The following is a 13,858-nucleotide window of genomic DNA, read 5'->3' as shown; positions in this document are numbered from 1 at the left end:
ACATAAATAAAGCAATAAAACGTTTTATTTAAGAAGTTGGTTTTTTCTGTAGCCTACCCCTTTAATAATTACTTCTTTTGGAAAAAAGAATAGCAGAAACGTTTTTTTAAACTTACAAAGTAAGTTAAAGGCCTTTTAGATATATCAATACATTAGAATTTTATTTCCATAATGTCCGTTTTAGAAGTATTTGAATAAAATATCGTTATGTATATACATCATGCTAAGAATAGTCAGGTCCGGCGCTGCATATAAGGCGAACTAGAACTAGGCGGTCGCCTAGGGTGCAATCCATACGAGGGCGCAAAAATGTGTAATCGCCATTATTAAAAAGTTCCTAATAATAAATAACTTTGCGTAGCGATCTATTTCGCTGCAAATGACGAACTGTCAATTTGGACACCCCACCCCTCTTATAATTAGGCCTATAAATAGTTATTCGCGTTGGTGAATATGCTCCCTCCCTCTTTCCTCATTTGAACAAGCCAGGGCGCTTTTTACCTGTCGTTTTTTTTGGCTTCCCACAAATGAAAACAAATAGGTCCGTATTGCTAAGTAGCAGTCAACATTCTTTTTGCCACTGTATATAATTTAGTAATGAGCTTTTTATATTATTAACTACCATGTTTGGCACTCCCTTTGTTTCGGCGTGTAACGTTTACCTATCTATCAGCCAGATAGATGGTGAACGTCCCCGGATTCTTTTTTCGGGGTTATGTGCAAATGACTTAAAGCCTAAATGAATGAAACCTAACTCAACAACACACTAGGGCTCGATCTCGATGTCTAGGGAAAACTAGTGATACTATTGAAATTAACACTCATCCAATCTGCATACAACCTTTAATAAGCGAACACAGTTGTGGCAGAACACTAGGTTAAACGAGATAAAATATTTAATTTAGAAAATAACAAAACCCAACTTACAAAGCGTAAGGAAAAAACACTATCACAGATTTTAACACTGTATAAAAATAGCCACAGGCCACACAACACTGTTATAGCATCAAGAATCACTTGGCGACAAGTAATATTATACTAGAATACTAAAACAACTTAAGAAAGCATAGCACACACAGGACTTAAGCTCTCTCACGTTCAAATGGTCAGAATCTATTGCCGGACAATATGGACGGCTTGGTCCTAATAGACCGCTTGATCAAGGTAGACTGCCTGCGCGACAAGTCTCTATGGAGACTCACAGATCACTCAAGGCCACTTGAGCTACTGTTCTCGTGCTGGTTGTGTTTCCTATTGTGTGACACTTTACGTGGTTCTAACCACTAGGCCACTAATGGTGTTCCTAACCACTATGCCACACTAAGCCACTAAACCACTAGACACCATAGACTATACTCAGTTTCTCACCGAGTATTCGAACCTCGGCCGCCGCCGTGGCGCGCCGAGATCCTAGCCACTGAGCTATGGGGTGGTCATCTGATCAGAATCAATCAATCAGATCTTGATGGAAAATTTCTGGGTCCTAGACACCCTTAATAAGACAGTGGAAAAACCCCGGTGGTTGCACCATCACCCCTATAAGGTATTATACAATGTCAAAATAAAACATTACTGGGCCTAAGTAGGTCACAGGCGCCTGTGGCGAGCGCCCCACCAGCCCTTCCCTAACTACGCCTCTGTTAAATTAAATAATTATTGTATATCATCTAAATCTTAATTTCTAACATTTCAAATAATTATCTAATTTTGATGTTATCTTAGTGATCCCTAGATCGCGCGTGCAATTTTGATTTTTAATAGGGCTTGTGAGTCCAGTTTTCTCTCAAGTTGAATTAGAAATCTTGTTAGCAAGGGAGATATTTTGATTTTCAAACTATATTAATTATTGGCACCACAAGAAACTGAACAATTCTACTACATATCTTGGATATGGGTATACAGTCTTTGGCAGAGAGGCTCCAACAATTAGAAACAAATAACATTCTATCTGGCTTCCTTTATAATAAATCCAATATCATCAAAAGACACAAGCGGATAAACTTACCGAGTCCAATCCAAACATTAATATATATAGGCATATATATATATATATATATATATATATATATATATATATATATATATATATATATATATATATATATATATATATATATATATATATATATATATATATATATATATATATATAATGGGGCCTCAAAAAAGTTGCTGGGGGATTTTAATAAATTTTATCTAAGGCGCTAAATAACCTGGCGCCGGCACTGCGTATATGTCCTAATAAGAATATTACATAATACGTTTTACATTTTAATTTTTAAAATATACTTATTTTAAGAAAGGGATGAGGGCGTTCAAGTAAACACAAACCAATGTGAGCAGATAAGTATCAACTTAAATGGAAGCCTTGTGTGTTCTTGTGAACCTGGATACAAAATAAGTAGTATTGATCCCAATCAGTGTGAAGGTGAGTAAACGAAAATGCTAAAAACTGACATCCGTACGACAAATGCTCATTGACTTATTGATATTAAGCAATACTAACAATTTTGATTTATACCAAATTATTTTTTATAGGTAAATAAATAAAAATTGTTGACTAGGAAAGGGTTTACCTTTTACGTCATTATAATTTTTTTTATTACATATCACCTTACATTCCTTAATAAGACGGTAAGTTGTACAAATATAATAAGAGTCAAATTTCTAAATAGAAACAGCTTTTTATTTGCGGGTTGGCAAACAACTTCTTCAGGTTATATAATTTAAATAAATAACAATAAAATGTACCTGTACCTTTATATGTATCTGTACCTATATGTGATTGGATTACTGCTATCGCAAACAAATGTTCTCAGAATTTAAAAAAGAAATCAGAAAAAATGAATTCACTACAAAATACGTATGATATTTTTGACGATTGAGTATTTTTAACATTTTTTAAAATTATGCGGTCATTCCTGAAAGTAAAAAAAATCACAAATATCAGAAATCAAATTTAATGTGTGTGCATATATAACATTAGTAGCATACACAGATTTACATTTGTAAAATTTCAACTTAGTTTATAAAGCTCCAACACTAACATAAAAACTTTCCATGATTTGTATTGATTATACATTTAATATTTCATGCCATCATATCTTGTCAAGATTTTGTCTGTAAATTGCTAGATTATTTTTGTATATACTCATAAATATCAATTTAAATGAAAGACTAAATGAAACGAAAATCTCTATTTATAACAGCCTGTAATGCTACCCACTATGGTCTGAACTGTGCCAACACCTGCAGCTGTAACCTAAACAACACAGTTGATTGCAATGACACCACAGGAGAATGTTTGTGTGCAGCTGGTTGGAATGGCACCACTTGTGATGAAGATGTCAATGAGTGCCTTAATGCCAGCTACTGTCCTGATTACATGGAAGTTTGCTTTAATTTGGTTGGGTCAGCAGAATGTAGGTGTGAGATTGGTTTTCAAAGATCACTTATTGACCTGCAGTGCAAAGGTAGGGCAGAAGCTTCTCAATTCTCTGTCATAAAATATTTCTTTAAACTATATTTAAACTATTTTTTAATTAATATCAAATTTAATTTTTTAATCAACTGATAAGTCATTATGAATTGGATAACAAATATTATGTCATTTTTGTTTAACACAGTAATGTGTTTTAATTTAACCCTCAATTTTCAAAATAATATTTGTGACATGTAATCAGATGCCAAATAATTTTATATCAATCTTTTATTTTACATATTTTAGAAATTATTTTAGCAGTAAAATACTTTAGAGTGCTAATAACAAAACTCTATTTATTTAAGATTATGACGTTACACTATTCTGATTTTCTTACAGCTTGTAATAACACCTTCTTTGCTCAAATCCTTGCTCATGTGTTATGGAGAACACAGTAGATTGCCTGGACAGTGCAGGAGAATGCTCTTGTCTGTTTGGGTGGAATGGCAAAAACTGTGAAACTAATATTGATGAGTGTGCACAGACTGACTTTTGTTCTGCTATCCATGCTAGCTGCTTTAATTTAAATCAGGGGTCTCCAAACTACGGCCCGCAGGCCGTATGCGGCCCGCGATGTCCTCTCATCCGACATAGAACACAGGTTAAAATCGCTCACAGAAGAGTACGAAAACATGACATCAACAGTCGCGGTACAAAATGGGCCGCAACCCAATAAATTACTACTTATTATTATCCTCCTTGGCTGGAATATATATATATATATATATATATATATATATATATATATATATATATATGTTTCAGATATAGATGAATGCAACATCCAAACTGCAAGCCCCTGTGAACACATTTGTAACAACACAAATGGAAGCTTCTTATGTTCATGCAATTCCGGTTACGAAATTAACAAAACAGATACTACACGATGTGTCGGTTTGTAAAAAGTGTTCATTACAGCAGTTTATAAGATTTATATAATTTTCAAGAAATTGTTTGCTTACAAGCTTTTTTTAAAACTAGCTTCATTTGTATTAATATTGTCTAACTGTCTGTGAAGATCAAATGACATTGCAATAATGTCATTAAATTTGACTTTATTAGATGCCCATTTAATTGTTTATGAATTAATTATTTTTTCCTGAAATTAGTAGGCAAACATATATTCTCTTTCTGCACTATTATACGCACATTACTATGTTCATTTTATGCTTAATAGTCTGTAGTCAAAAAACTCTCTAGTATTAAATATTATAAAGTAATGACAATACATTTCTTAAAAACTTTTTAATAATATTAGTTAAGGTTTCCAATAAATAGAACGCACTTTTCTTAAATTTTAAAATTAGTTGTGTATTAATTTATATTTAAAGAAAAAAATTTTTTTCTGTTTTACTGCATTATTACATAAATGCTTGTTTTCAAATCTCTTTTCAAGCATTATTTGTGATTACATTTTTGAGATTGTATAAATTCCTTTTTAAGTATGGTTTTATATTCAATTAGGCTAAGTGTTTGTGAGTGTGGTATTACACACTTTTTAATCAGATATTATCACTCAAACAAGAACTATGTAAAAAGCGAGTTACTATATTTTCAGATATCAATGAATGCAGTTCTGGGAGTCCATGCGAGCAAATATGTACAAACACTGAAGGAAGTTTCTTGTGTTCCTGCTATCCTAGGTTCTTCATTAATATCACAAACTCCAATAAGTGTGAAAGTAAGTCATGACATTGACACTACGCACTTTTAATTAACAGTACATAGTTTGAGTTTATCAAAAGTAATTAGTTTTCAGTTCAATATGTAAATAAAACTTACATTTTATTATTTAAATTTTACTAAAAAAGAAACATCTCGGCTGTATTTAAATAATCATAATACATCATAGAGCTAAATCTTAAGCATTTCATATTGTGCAAAACTATAAAATATTTAATAATTATTCGTGTAATGTACTTTTAAAATAAGTTAGAATTGTTAGCCGCTAAGTTCCTGCATTTATTTTATAACATTGTTGATAACATTCATGATATTTAATATTTAAGAATAGCGAGAATAATGAGACCTATTTTTGTTAAAAAAGATCTAACGCACGTCAACAAAATTAAACGAATATCATTTTAACTATGGTAAAGCAATTTTCTAAACTAAATATATTATTCTCCACGTAGCCCAACCATGCGGAACACGACAATCGCGCACCGACTTTCAAATCCTCCTCCCGCCCTCTCCCACGCTCTCCAGCAATGGCGTAGGCAGTGGAAGGGGGGGAGGGGTAAAAAAATTACAGTCATAATACCACTGTTACTAATTCAAATATATTTCTGAATCAGAACATATGTATAATTGTGTATGTATTTTTAGAACAAATAACTAAAACTGACGCTATGTTCACTCTGAGTTGGTAAATCCCCTACTCCCACCTCACCACCTAAAGCGGGACAGGCTATTATGTATAGCGACTTTAATGTTACACCTAGGTATACGCTGGATAGGATAATTGTCATAAAGTGACCGGAAAGTGGTGAATGAAGTTAAACCCCCCCCCCCCAACAACCTACCCCGAACTGATCTGTTAATTACATTTGGGAAAACGCGTAATGAGGTACCAAAGTACCTTGCTGCCAGAATCATAGCTTTTGAAACAGATAAAACTCTGTAGATATTGTCTTTGCAATCACTAGTAAAGAGGTGTGTGATCAATGCAGTGATCTAACCCATACCTTATCATTATGTTAAATAATGATCTTTAAAGAACACAAAAGAAAACAGTAGCTAATTTAAAAATAAATGATCTGAACTGCTAGAAATCAGTTTAGTTATACGTAAGTTATAATTCGGACTGTTCCATCTATTAGAATTAGTTTATTTATTAGATTGAAAAGCTTGATTTTATACCAATTCTGATTTTTTTTTTTTAAATCACTATGCTGTAATATTTTAGCATTTATGATGACATTAGATTTAATTTTGATTGTAGACAACATATTTTTGTAAAAACGAATAGTGTTAAGCTACTATATTACATACTAAACTAATTATTGATATGTTTTGACATTTACAATTAAATTTGTAGAAATATATATATTTATATTAAGAGAGTATTTTTTTCCCTTAGATCAGGGGTCGGCAACCTGCGGCTCGCGAGCCGCATGCGGCTCTTTTGATGTCAAGATGCGGCTCTCCAGCTCCTTGCACAAATACTAGTAACGAGCCGACTCGCGGAGTATCATACGCCTCTATTTCGTTGTTGTTTTTTCTACTTTTCAGTAATTCATAATTTGTGAATTCGACAGTACTAAAGCTGCCACTGAAAATATTTGCTTTAAAACACTAAAACCCTCCTTTCCCCCAACCCCCCCCCCCCCTCCTCGTGAAAGCAGCCTCCTCTTAGTTACCTCCCATAAGTTTAAAATAGTTTCAAATTAAATTATCAGCCCCTAATAGCCGTCACTAAACCCGTCTCTGCGATTGTAAACATTTAGCGTGAACCACAGCTCACCAGACCATGTGGGTATGGGGGGTGTAATAAAAATATGCCTAGAGAAGAAGAGAGGGAACTGCTAGGTGCGCTTACAGCTTGTTTTCTAGCGTCTCCAAGAGGAGAATTATATATATAGATTATATTATTTTATTTTCAAAACTCATAACAAACATTATACTATAAAGAAATACACGTTTAAACAGAAGAATAAAACTCATCATAGAACAGTGCGAATAGAAAGTATACGGACAGCCGTTTGGGTGCCAGGCCCAGCCCCACATCCATGTTGTGGCCAGCCCCGTGGCAACAATTCCATGCCTGCCACTGCCCCAGCGCCGACTTTAAAATATCGTTAAATGTTGAATGTTATTTTATTCAGAAAACATTTACCTATCGATAAGTAATCATTAATTTGACGTGAGTGACGAAGTTTTTTAGTTATTAGCTTCCTACTGTTGAGCCGGGTACTGGACGGTGGGGTACGAGTATACCCTGTGTTCAGTGGGGTGGAAGATAAGCCTGGTGAGAACCAAAGGACAGAAGCAACCGATACTCGGTAGTCAAACCGATACACAAGCCAGTAAGTCGGAGTTTGCCATGTTGAGGCCTGCCTAGCTAATGTGAGACACCTTCTGAGCCGATATTATCCGTACAAAAAAAAACAAAAGTTAACTGCTTCTAAAGTGGATTGGGATAGTCCTATATTTTTTAAAATTACTAATGTCATTATTCTGGCGAAATAAGTGTATGTTTTTATGTGAACAAATATTATTTCATATTTAAAGCTATCCAATTTAATTACAAATCAAATTTATTTACCTATTCCTAATCAATTAATAAAATATAACAAAAAATAATAGTGGCTCTTTACAAATTGGGAAATTTTGAAAATTATAAGTTTTGGCTCTGCCGTCTCAAAAGGTTGCCGACCCCTGCCCTAGATCGCTTGTCTGGATTAATATTCTAGCAATCATTATGTCAAATTGTTTTTTTTACAAGGATTACAATACAGATTGTGTTGGGTTCATTGTTTTAGGTTGTATTGTGTGCATACTTTGTTTGCTTTCTATGTTTGTGTGTTTTTTTTATTTCTTCAGTGTACTACTTTCAATTTATTTTACATCATAGCGAAGCAATGACATACATCTAGTATATATATATATATATATATATATATATATATATATATATATATATATATATATATATATATATATATATATATATATATATATATATATAATGCTGGAACAAATTTACCCCCCACCTTTCCACTTGAGACGATCCTGGCTACGCCACTGCTCTCCAGGCTATCGCAGCTGTCTTTACCTACCTACCCCTTTTGGACAATTGTGTCTTTCAGGAAGTCTTTACCCGTCAATAAATAGTGGCGTATGCTAAGCCGCGGGTCGGCTCGTATATTTCATCTTGGATCATAGGGCCACGGGCATAGCACCACGAGCATAGGACCAACCAGCCTAGCACCACCAGTATGACACTATGTGGATAACACCACCAACATAGCACCACGGGTATAGCACTACCAGCATAGCACTACGGGTATAGGACTACCGGCATAGCACCTCTGGCATAGCAGCATTACGTGGATAACACCACCAGCATAGCACCGTAGGCATAGATCGTGAGGGATGTACCACAAATTCCCGAAAGACACATACACGAAGGCCGTTTTCCCAATAGGACACTTGCCCGAATGCGACAATGCCCAAAATGATGCTGAATAGGTCAAGGCCAAAATGAACATTGTCTGAACATGTTTAAGTGAAATTGGAACACCATTTGCAGTAAAATAAAAAGTGTAAAACCTTTATTTTTCAGCTTCTTGTAATGCTTATCCAACTTATACAGCAGTACGCCGTCAAATCTCAACACGAAAGGTAATATTGTAAATTCTATTTCAGTTCTTGTAAGTAATAACATACTTCTGAGGTTTTGTTTAAGTAAGCTAAAGCAAAACTAAACCCTAAACAGTTAACTGTTGGGGAATGTATGCAATTTAAACCTAAAACAAAAATAAAGTTAAGATACCTAGTTCTTAACACTGCGTAAGACAGGTACACTGATTTTTTTTTACAATGCGTAATCATTTGAAATTACAATACTATTAATTTATTCGAAAATAATTAATTAAAAATAATACTAATTTTACACAGTATTTTAGTAAATAAATTAAAACTAAATAATTTTTAACTAACGTGTCTATTTTTAAAACAAATCTACAGGAATGTTTCGAGCTGTGTGTAAACCAGTCATGCTTTTATTTCGAATATTTTAAAGGCTACGGTTGCTTCCCTTCTGTAACTGCCGGTAGTCCAGTTGACACTAGCATTGATGCATCTCTTGAAGCTTATGTGGGATGCAGTAATGTCAGCTGTAAGTAAAAACAATTTATAACAAAGTATAAAGAGAGAATAAGTGAAGCATAAGTAAAGTTATTATTTATTACGTTTCAAGAACAAGCACGCAAACAATTCATTCTCTTTGTAAGATTATCACATTCTTAAAAACAAAACTTGAAAGGACAAAAAACTGACCTAGAACGCTGCATAATTTAAACATGCCCGGGGTGTGGCAAATATATGAGATGTCGTGCCACAGCGGTAGGGCGCGTAGAACGTCCCGGATTCCACCCGGCTACGATGAATCTTTACTTACGTTAGGGAAAATTAGTGCTGACAAAACTATCCCTTCATATGCCGAGGTCACTAAAACTAGTGAACTCTACTTCATCTGCTCCAAGTGTCTTGGGTACGAACGGGAAATGACGATGATTTGGGTACTATATACAATTTTCACACAATTGATTGCTAGACAAATATATGCTAGTTATGTACTATATAACAATATTTAGTCATACGGTTGTTGTAAATGTTTGTATATGTTTGAGCAAGGGAACACGAACATCAAAGCGTATAGACTCAACCAAACATCGCAGCTATCACTTTTGTAATCTCTAACGTAACCTACATTGGACTGCGTGGCCTAGCGGTAGAGAGCTAGACGCTAGACAAAACTCCTTCATTTATCGAAGTCTCTAAAAAAGATGAACTCTACATGTCGTCACAATATTATCACAACACAAATATAAACTATGGACATTAATTAAAACATTGTGATTGAATTTTTAATGGAAAAAAAATGAATGTCAGTTTTTTTTTAAAGTATCATCGTGTTTTGTTTTTATCTTTAGAAATGTATTTAATATTGCTTCATCCTTTCCAAAAACCTTCGATAATCATAGATCTGCTCTAATATATCTGAGTACAGCTACATTACAAACATACATTTCAAAACATAATGTAAGTTTGAGTGTTATTGTATGTCTTTTCAAAATTAATCTTTATATTCCCAGCTCAATGTGCACCCTATGGCAAAAGAGAAAACCGATTAACAAATGTCGCCAATTTAAAGGTACGAAATCAACCATAATCGACGTCTCGCTTTTGTTGACGATTTTACCTCTTACCCTCCGTAACACATCGTCACACCTTACAAAACACCTCCCCTCCAAAATTTTAGTCTAAGAATTCTTTCTTCAATATTGACTGTGCACGGGTGTATTCATTAGTTTACTAAAATAGTTTTCTAAAACGCGAAATAATGACGTAAAAATTCAATTCCTAACATAACATTTTTTTTCAAATGCAAAAGAATGTCGTCACACTATCTGACCCCCCCCCCCCCCCCACCCCGCATCACATATTTTCATAAAATTACGACTCCCAGCACCTTGAAGTCTGACTTAATTTATGGACAACACCTAAAGTAAAAATTGCACTTTTTGTTGGTCTCATGAAGTAAATGCACATAATAGATATCATAAAAAAAACCGTGAGTGATCTCCCCTAAAATTTCTCAACCATTCTTATATAACACTGCAAGGGATGGCAACTCGTGATATGGACAATATTTCAATACATTTTTAATTACTTAAACTTTTAAACATACAATAGAATCTCATAGAAAAAAAGAAATGCACCCCAAGAAACCGTCAAATAAAATGTGTATCATGGAGCGGAATATTAATAGTACTTTATAAATTAACATGCACTTTTTGAGAACACGGAAATAGCCTAAACCACTACTCTCGGTCAAAGGAAGCTACTCAGACTTTGAAGGAATGCAGAGAATTAGATATTTTACTTATGTGTGAAATTTCACGTATCTATCTAAAACAGAACTCAAGTTATAGGCTTTTGAAAAATTGAAAGTAGAAAAAGTTCCACTTTCGGTTATCGAAAATTGCTTAAAAATTATGTACGGATCTACGACTTTCATATAATACTTGTATATGCAATTTCATCAACCTAGCTGTAACAGTACTCAAGTTATCGTGTTTACAGTCACATACACACACATACACACACGCACAGAGACATACGGTCAAGATGGCAAAACTATGTTTTTTTCAACTCAGAGAGGTGTAAAACGTCGAAATTTGCAAAAATCTCGATTTTCTTTTGCACGATAACACGACTTTCTCTATAGGCCTACTTCGTATATACGAGAAAGTAAAAAAGAGGTAAAATTTAGCTCATTTTATTTCAGTGAATGTAACCTAGGCATGAGGGATAAGGGTATGTGCTCCGTTTATTTCGATTTTTTACAATGTAAGATCTAAACCCTTTTTAATACTTTTACCATGTTTTGCACATATAGGTAAGACAGCAAAAAAACGGATGAAAATAATTTTGGTTGTCATGGTAACCCGAAAAAACTTCCGCCATTTTAAATTATCCGGTACCTATAATAACGCTCTAATGTTTTTTTTTTATTTATGCACTTCTTCTTCTTCTTCGTTCTTAATTATTATTGTTGAAGGGGATCGAGATTTATCTGCCAGTGGGTTTTGAACTCGAGACTTTGTTCGAATTTATCAACCATGAGCTTTTTGCCGACTCGACCACGCCTCCAACACAATTAAGCGTTACGTGTCAACTGGTTATGCGCCATTGAGGCCATTGACTCCGATTTCAGCCTGCTTTTCTTTTTGGATTAGCTTCCTTAGCCTTTGTCCAACCAAGAACAAACTACAAGACAGCAGTTGTTTGATTTTGGAGTTGTCTCTCCTAGAAGAGTGGCTGTCCCCAGCTAACGAGCCTCATCTGCCCGAGAGTTCGAACTCGAGACTTTTCGGTTTGGCAACTATAAGCTTTACCGACTCGACCACGCCGACCCCTATTTATGCACTTATAGCAATGAAATTTAAACGGCTTATATGTCAATATATATTAAAACTTTTGTTAAGACGACTTTTTGAAAGAGCTACTGGTCACAATTTTACAAGGTCTGAAAAATCGTACGTTTTTTAGTTTTCAAAAGTTTCAAAATTTGCATATTTTTTACCATTACATTTGTTCTATGTAAGCAATAACAGTTCCCTCGTGACAAAAATTTAGTAAGTTTTTTAAGAATTAAAAACCTACAAACTGAGAAAAACCGCAAAAAGTAACGAAAAGCAAGTCGCGAAAATAACATATCTATGTAGATTGTAAAGCCGATTATAAGCTTTGTGTGCTTACGAGATGATGAAAAATACGATGATCAAATACATGATAAATCCAGCTTTCCAATGATGCAAAATACAATATGATTACGGATTTAAAACTTTTCGTAGAGATTTTGTAAGATTTGGGAAAAACTATTATTTTTTAACTAATAGGGTCATAAAAATGGTATTTTAAACACATACACATTTTTTTCTCATTAAAATTATATTTTTCTTAATACAAATAAGGACAAAGTATCCAAAAGTGCAAGAAACCCATTATGACGAATAAATTAGGAATTTTGTGTATTAGTAATAGGTATATCCTATTAAACCCACTTCCCATTGTCCAATTGTAATGACATTTGGCTCAGTGTTAGATCTTGGATGAATATTGATTATTTTGTATATATAATAGATATACAATTAGTCATTAAAATTGAATTTTAATTTACTGATTTCAATAATGAAAGGGGAGATAATGAGGTAAAATCAAAATATTGTTTTCAGTTATACCAGCTTTAATCTTTAGTAAAGCTACACCAAATATTTCTTCTTTACTTTTTAGTGAATTTTATTTCATTTTTTTCATTTACAATTGTGTTTTTATTTGTAAATAAAAGAAAAGCTTCTTTTCTTTAAAGTTTTTTTTATTATTCAAATATTATTTTTACATAAATACACTGTGTTAATATAGTTATATTGAAAAATTCATACTTAGGTTATGTATAGGGTAAAATTAAACATTTGTTTCAAAATCTATACTAAGGATATCTATACAAATCTATACTAAATTATACAATTAGAAACAGGTTTGAAATGCAATTATTTATTTATATATTTTAATTTCGTTCTAATATGTATGTTGTTTACTATCACGCCTTTAAAATTTGTATTTTCTTTTATCATCCACACAGGAATGCTACACAACTTGTGTGGCGGATCCTCTTTGTTGGGAATTTATACGTTATAAAAACGGAACATGTACAACAGTGAGAATGAAAGATCCAGCCAGCATAGACATAGAAGAATCTTCAAGGAATTATGTTTCCTGCGCTTTTTTGTAAATGGTTTTTTACGTGCTTCGTTCCATAAATATTAAATTATGTGATATTTGTAAACTTTCAGGATCGATTGATTCGCAATGCAATTCATACTTTTTGCCTTAATGGTCAACATATTAAAGAGGTGTGGTCTACAATAATCTTTTTTTTTAATTTTGCAGTACCTATTATATTAATAATATGTGAAACCATTTTAGAAAGAAACTTTAACAATGCAAAATTTATTTTTGCAAGAACACAACTGACTGTAAAATACATGATACATGTTTTGAAATATCTGTGAACATAGGGTTTTTTTTGCTGTAAAAGCAGTCTCCATTTTTTATCAATCCTATATTTGATTATAGCTTTTCCTT

General features: G+C 33.3%; 1 protein-coding gene across 1 annotated transcript in view; it reads left to right on the top strand.

Moving 5' to 3' along the window:
- The window catches only part of LOC131946758 (EGF-containing fibulin-like extracellular matrix protein 1), a 14,738-nt gene extending 1,103 nt beyond the window's left edge, over window positions 1-13,635 (top strand). Inside the window, exons 2-9 of the mRNA XM_059307685.1 lie at window positions 2,300-2,428; window positions 3,210-3,473; window positions 4,247-4,375; window positions 5,040-5,162; window positions 8,769-8,827; window positions 9,173-9,323; window positions 10,303-10,361; window positions 13,356-13,635. Coding sequence (XP_059163668.1) covers window positions 2,300-2,428; window positions 3,210-3,473; window positions 4,247-4,375; window positions 5,040-5,162; window positions 8,769-8,827; window positions 9,173-9,323; window positions 10,303-10,361; window positions 13,356-13,505 — 1,064 coding nt within the window. The 3' untranslated portion in view covers window positions 13,506-13,635. The remainder of the gene's footprint in view (window positions 1-2,299; window positions 2,429-3,209; window positions 3,474-4,246; window positions 4,376-5,039; window positions 5,163-8,768; window positions 8,828-9,172; window positions 9,324-10,302; window positions 10,362-13,355) is intronic.
- Window positions 13,636-13,858: the final 223 nt, after the last annotated feature.

Source organism: Physella acuta, unplaced genomic scaffold (genome assembly GCF_028476545.2).
Source record: "Physella acuta isolate Inbredline_101_S28 unplaced genomic scaffold, ASM2847654v3 ptg000570l, whole genome shotgun sequence".
In the NCBI taxonomy this organism is placed as follows: domain Eukaryota; kingdom Metazoa; phylum Mollusca; class Gastropoda; family Physidae; genus Physella; species Physella acuta.
The sequence above is the reverse complement of the archived record's forward strand: the minus strand, read 5'-3'. Positions and strand labels throughout refer to the sequence as shown.